Source organism: Convolutriloba macropyga, chromosome 8 (assembly GCF_964194025.1).
Source record: "Convolutriloba macropyga chromosome 8, txConMacr16.3, whole genome shotgun sequence".
In the NCBI taxonomy this organism is placed as follows: Eukaryota; Metazoa; Xenacoelomorpha; order Acoela; family Convolutidae; genus Convolutriloba; species Convolutriloba macropyga.
In genome coordinates, this window is record NC_134475.1 from 65,861,086 (window position 1) to 65,867,978 (window position 6,893).

Below are 6,893 nucleotides of genomic sequence, written 5' to 3' on the forward strand. Positions count from 1 at the left end.
AAATTTGGAGCTGCTATTATCTTTGATATGAAATTTGTCACATTTTTAAAACTTATGGAAACGTTGAGTCGTCAATGATTATACAGATAAAATCCCCTGTTAAACTCCCTGAAACAAAAATTGGGAAGCAAACACGCACGAAAAGCCACGAAGAAAACCATGAAGAAAATCTGATCATTTTGCAACGAACGCAGTGGCTACAAATTAAACTCCGTTGTGAATAAATTTAATTTTGTTTCATCGTAAGGAAAATTATTTCACCTTTTTACGATCGGGATCAGATTTCAGCTCGCTACTGCCCTGGAATATCCAACTATAAGCACACAACTCACCCCCTCCCCCCGACCCACTCCCTCTCACCGCTTTTGTGATTGCCTAACCATCAAGTATTTTTAAACGAGAAGCTGAATATTTCAAAGATTGAGGACATCTATGCAATCTAAGCAGTTTCTAAGCTTTCTGCATGAGAACTTGACAGATGATATAATGCAACACTTTTCCGGCACACTCATAGTCATCAATTCCAAGATACTCTGGCTGTTTGCCCGGACGGCTCTGGGCAGTACACTGCTCATCCCGCTCGTCCAGGGCATTTCCAGGTTGGGTTTCATTTCTCCACAAATCGAAGGGAGCAACATTGTAAAGCGACCTGTACAGAAGCTTGTTTTTTCGTGTCTGCTCCAGATCATTACTCAAAACTCCACTTTCTGGCATCGCAGCCGGAGTTTCTCTTTTAAAACCCATCCAGAACCCTGACTGACTGTTATTTGGAAGTCCCTCTTCGAGTGCCCAGTCCAGAATTATTTGCAGTTGCTTCTGTTTGAACAAAACAAAAAACAACAAACTGTGTTATCGGAGGCCAAATTAACTGTTGTTGGTTTGCATTGCATATAAAATGAACGCCAGAAGCAGGTTAGCGAAGTGAAAATTTATTTTTCGATGAGACTATAGATTCTATATACTCGTCTCGTGAAATATTGTAGATGATAGATTTTTTATAGATTATAGATTTATTTAACCATTTTTGTGAAGTAACGTGAAGAAGGTCAGATCATTTTGCGTTTTCGGCACTAAATTTGTAAAATTTGCTAAATTTGTAAAATTTGCTAAATTTGTTTTTCCATTGTTGCGTTTTTTGAGAAAATATCGAGATTTAAAAATCTGTTGTTTATTGTTTCATTTTCACCACTCTTGCTCACATTTTTTCTACATTTATGCCTGAATTTTGTTTTTCTTAGCTCAAATGAAACAAAAGGCTCAATGACAAAAAGTTTTAAATGTTTGTTTTGATAATGAGTTGAATAATGTTTTGTTGTGATATTTTGCCAAAGTGTTAGCTGAGCTTTCTGGCAAACTGCCCTTTTTTCAAACAAAAACAGCTCTGTATTCGCATAACGACCGCCTTGAATACTGCCAGTATTTCTAAACTAAAATCAGGGCCTTAATTAAGTAGCTTATATCGGGAATATCTATTTGGAAAAGTGGTGTTGACAGTTTTTTGCTGAATTAACTCCATTTTAAACATCTTTTAAAGTTTTCATAGTGAGGGGGCATCATTGACTTCATTGCCGCTGTCTACAATCAAGGAAGAGGAATTGAACTCTATTTGAACCTCGTTCAATTGAGTCCAACGCAAGCTTATTTTTTTAGAGAACTTTTATTACAATATTTTTTATTTTTAGAGTTTTTTAAGATTGCTTTTGCATTCTTTGCTTATTTTTGCACAAGTTTTGCTGTATATCAAAAAGTCTCATGACATGTAAAAGTTTGTTATTCAGTTCATTTTGTGCTTAGTTAATATTATTGCTCTTTTTTGCTTCAAAAAATGTATACGCTAAATTTTATTCGCCGTTCTCTTTTTGTCCACGCTAATCAAATGCATCTCATTTCGTATTTGAAAACCCATTACTTTTGGATATTTTCTGTTATACCCCTACCTGTCATCTTACATAAGTAAGTACGTAAGTAAATAAGTAAGTAAGTAAGTCCTAAAGAAATATAGATCACCTGCCTTTAAATAAAAGATAATCATAGTAAAAAAATAGTTTTTTGTTGGGAATGCAACCCCTAAAGTGGTGGTGGTGGGGGGGGGGGGGGCTTATATGAACGAGTAAGGTATAGATTGTTTGTTTTAATTTTGGTAAATGGCTCCTCAGGTTTTCAAAAATTTACAATTGACTCAGTAGAATTAATTTTATTCGATTTTATTCAGTCGTTTGTTATATTTCAGAAAAAAATCTCAGGAAAGTTTTTTCTTTTGTTTTTCAACTTTTATTGGATGTGTTGAAATGTTAGTAGCTAAAAAGGGCTAATCGTATATTTCTCCTAAGATTCCTCTTTTCTTTGATTTAGGAGAAATCACTGACAATTACTCACAAACATCAATAAATACGTTGCAGACAGAATAATAAACACCTGATTTTTCTTGAAATAACAAAGCAAAAAGCATAAAATTTCTAGCAAGTTTCAAAATTTTTATTTTCGCCATTTTTTGTGCGGCGAACATAATAATTTTTATAATTTCGTAGACACGAAAAAATATGTTTATAATTATTTGAGAAAACTAGAGTATGAGCATGTCTGATAATGATACTGATAATTTTGTTAACTTTAACGCTAATAATCTTTGTTAACTTACTTTTTCCATAACAGACACCAATTTTCCTTGATTGAAATTATTTTCACACTTCTGGATAGCCACATTGTTGCTTACAGGCCCAGCTGCGACATCGACCAGAGCGAAGCAGTTAATCGTCCCTATTCCTTCCAGATACTCGGTTCCAGTTGTACAATTTTCTTGCCCAACGGCTCTTGCTTCGCTGTTCTGAATTGTCAGCAAAAACAATACCATTGCCAAAATAAATATACAGTCGACCGACGCCATTTTGGTATGTTTTGTGATTTTCAATGCAAGTTATCAGACCCTAAAAAGTATAAGACGTCAATTATTATTTTGTATTAGACAAATCTGGCCTCCATTTTTGTAGAATCCCCAGTGCTAGTGATTGTGGAATTTTTATCGTGTAAGATCTGACAAATTTCTGACAAAACTATCTTGCTAATAGCCTGTAAGGGGATGCATCTTTTAAGACGTTTCTCACATCTTATACGATAAGAATTCCTCTTGTAAGTTCTTACACGATAAAAATTCTGTCTTATCAGATCTCACACGATAAAAATTCCGCCTTATCAGATCTTACACGATAAACACTCGGAAAGCTATAATTCATATTTTTGATGAGATTTAGTCAGATCTTATACGATAAAAATTCTTGAAGTACGGCATGCCCATCATATTGAAGACACTTCAGAGTTGCTTTCAAGCAGCAGCCGAAAAGCTACAGCATGCAACACTTAAGTGTCAGAGCAACAAAGAGAAAAATATCTTATACTGTCGTTTAGGACTTCTAAGATATTGTAAAAAAAGTTATTTCGAGTGGCAGGGGCATTCTCTGAAGCGGTGAATATCAAACTAGGCTTAAAACTTTTCTTCAAAGACCAAAACTATCTTGGACAGCTAAGTTTAGACATAGTACCCAGTTAAAACTCACAATAAAACTGCCACCAAAACAGAATCAACAAACATTTTTTGTTTCATAATTGGTTAGCTGACCGATTAATTATTTGCTTTCATAGGAACTTGATTACGTTCTACGGTTATATTGAAATCATTAAAACATGTCAGATCAGATAATACACGATAAAAATTCCGTCTTATCAGATCCTGCACGATAAAAATTCTGTCTTATCACATCTTACACAATAAAAATTCTGATAAGCTGATTTTATATCTGATAAGACGTCTTATCAGATCTTACACGATAAAAATTCTGGAATCACTGGGGATATAAAAGTAGATAACTACTTTTAGTCGAAATTGAATTTTTTATGCAAACAGAAAAGTTATGGAATATATTCCATGGATTCTAATTGATTGGTTTAAAAAGTACTTTGTTGAGTTATGACATATAAAAAAAACTGTATTGCGCAAATCGTTTGCCTAAAAAATTAAACGCATTGTTTTCGAAAAAAAAATAAAATTATGAAAAGACCTATTAATTCTAGGTGGGGGGGGGGGGTAAATATTGAATTAAATTGCACGGTCAACGACCCTAGTTAAAGTCTAGTTTAATTCTTTTCATAGTTCCATCCAAATTTTTTTCATTAAAACTGAGTTTTTCTGTTATATTTTGCATCAAATAGTTATCTGATATTGTCAAAGAACAACCTGATTTTTGATAAAGAATATTACTAGAATCCAAGAGGGGCTAAAGAAGTTCAAAATTGGTTTTCTGGTTTTTATATCAAGCCCAGTTTTCTCAAGAACTTTTATGTATTGTCTTGATTAGGATAAGGTGGCCTTTGGGAGTTGTTGATTGACTCCACCGACTGATAAAATTAGCGCTTAACTTCTAAACATTCAGCATTTAGATTTTGCATTTTGTCGCCTGCTTTTGTTTCTTGATTTTAAAAACTTCAAAACTGTAGGCTCAAATGTATACCTAGGTGGAATTGTATGACTATATTATATGATGTAGTAAAAATAGCTAAAGACGAATTTCGAACTTACTTTTGCACAAATATGATGAGAGCTATAAACTGGTTTCAAAAAATTGGAAAGCAAAATAATCGTTAGGATTTCACTGCGTGAAGTGACGCGCATATCTTCAGACGCCACCCACGAACACAACGTCGCCTTGACTTTCTGAAGATAAAACAGACAAACAGTCAAGTAGACAAACAGTCAAAATAGGCAACAATTAATAGCACTCAAGCGTAGTTTTCCTTATTTTCGAATCATGTTAGGCAGAAAAAAGAGCTCTAACATATATAGGCAGATATATATATATATATATATATATATATATATATATATATATATATATATATATATATATATATATATATATATAAATATTTATATATATACAAATACAAATAGGCAGAAAAAAGAGCTCTAACATATATAGGCAGATATATATGAGATTTATGAGTTTTATGAAAATGAGATTTTTTCAACTGAAATTTAGTGTAAAGTTTAAGTAGATATAAATGTAAGTAGCTGAACAGATACTATGATGATTAAGTTTTTAGCGAAATTATATTTGACAGAAAAAAGTTATGTATGAATCTAACGATTGTAAAGTTTTAACAAACTAATGTTTGGGAGAGAAATGTGGTTTTTCTACAAATTTAATAATTTCGCTGTTTGAGAGTAGGGATGAAATTAATTAGCAAGAAGGAGTAGAAGCTAATAAATACAATTCAATCCTCTGTGAGGTTCTAGTGCATGAATTGGATTGCTGTACTGATTGAGATTTATTAGTTCTTTTTTGACTAAAAATCAGCTTGACGCTCCACAATATTAAACGGAACCAGTAGAGAGTGCCCTTTAATGTACAATCCTGTTCTTCCTCAAACATCAAGTTTCTGTTGGGTTTGTTATTCGACTTGTCTAACAAAATTCTGTTCAGGAGGACAGAATATGCGGTTTAATTGTTGTTTCTTGTTGTTCCGGAATTTTTGCGAAAGACTCCTGGGAATGCGGTAGTCGAGTTGAGTTCGGAAATGGCAGTTTTCATTCACTCAATTACTGAAATTTTCGACGCTGGCAGTGGCAGTGGCAATAGCTGTCTTTGAGTTATCTATTGCTAATAGTTTGTCCCTAACTTTCTTCTTCTCCGATCCTTTTTCATATCCTGATGTCGAGCTATATATGGTAGTTTACCCATTGCAAAAAAATTAGTTTTCTTCGTTTCTCTACAACTGTTTTGGTAGTGGGCTTAACTCCTCCGTTGGTTACCGCTTTTTTTTGTATCAGAACTTCATGGTACTGTTCCGTGATGATCCAGTACTTCTGATAAATGGATTACTTCGGATCGTCTTGACTTTGGTTTGCTTTTTTGGGTCCGAGAGTTGCTTCCTCTTTTTTTCCCAGTATTATTCTGCCGAAGTTCCTCTTTTTCAGGTCTGTGGAATGAGATGAAAATTTTTCTTTGGTGGTTTTTCTGACATGATGGTCAGATCTACGATCAAAATATCTGTCCAATTCAGTTGCACTTTTTTCTTTGATTCCAAACTTTTGCAGTATAATTTTCACAACATGTGACCGGTGTGGAGTATCTTGGAAGTAGTTTCCGTTGATTTTCCCCTGAGATTAACAACTCCAATCTCAGTGTTAATTTTACGCGATTGCAAAGATTGACTTTGTTCATTCAGTTCAAAGGATCTACTTCTATGTTTCATTTTGCAAAGTGACATTTTGACAAACTGTTTGTTAAATTTTCATCGTCTTAGAATTTGAGGCGCGCGTTTACTCTTTAAATGTTTTCACAGCGGCCCTTGGGTTCGTCAATTTCTGTGGTCCTTCATTGCTCATACTTCCGGTTCTTCTGTTCTGCGACACCTGTGTTCCCAGTTGTCCTTTTTCATTTTTTAACGTTTTGTTCTCTTTCGATTTTAGGGGGTCGGATCAAGAATTGGTTGTTCATTGATTGGTTTCGCGGGGAGTGTTACAGATGCTTATGTTGTTCCAAAAAGAATAAACAGATTTTTTTCTTTGGCGAGTTACGCGAACGTCAAGTAATATCTCCATTTCTACCACAGTGTTGGAGATGTCCGTGTTTGTCTTCCCAGAAAAGCTCCAGATCAAGCGATATCAGTGACTTTTATTTCAGCGGGAGGATCGTGGGTAATTCCTAATTCACTTACGCGAGGGTCTGGTTCTTCTTTTACAGACTTCACTAAAAGGTGAATGTATTAAGATCAGTTGCAACTCTGTTGCAATCGAGAAACCTAAAAAAACGAAACTCTTTTTATACATTCATAAATATATATATATATATATATATATATATATATATATACGCTCACTAATATATATATATATATAT

General features: G+C 33.9%; 1 protein-coding gene across 1 annotated transcript; it reads right to left on the reverse strand.

The window, feature by feature from the left end:
- Nucleotides 1-363: 363 nt before the first annotated feature.
- LOC142344281 (uncharacterized) lies at nt 364-4,603 on the reverse strand. Its single transcript, XM_075395864.1, has 3 exons — nt 4,571-4,603; nt 2,639-2,924; nt 364-816 (listed from the first exon to the last, which is right to left on the reverse strand). Exons 2-3 carry the CDS (start codon nt 2,882-2,884, stop codon nt 451-453), a joined length of 612 nt encoding a protein of 203 aa, XP_075251979.1. The 5' UTR covers nt 2,885-2,924; nt 4,571-4,603; the 3' UTR covers nt 364-450.
- Nucleotides 4,604-6,893: the final 2,290 nt, after the last annotated feature.

What these genes read in the sequence shown, in the direction of transcription:
- LOC142344281 (XM_075395864.1), bottom strand. Translation starts at nt 2,884, where the DNA reads ATGGCGTCGGTCGACTGTATATTTATTTTGGCAATGGTATTGTTTTTG. An exon ending in TGGTGTCTGTTATGGAAAAA is followed by an intron (nt 817 to 2,638) that starts GTAAGTTAACAA and finishes TTGTTCAAACAG; the next exon opens with AAGCAACTGCAAATAATTCT.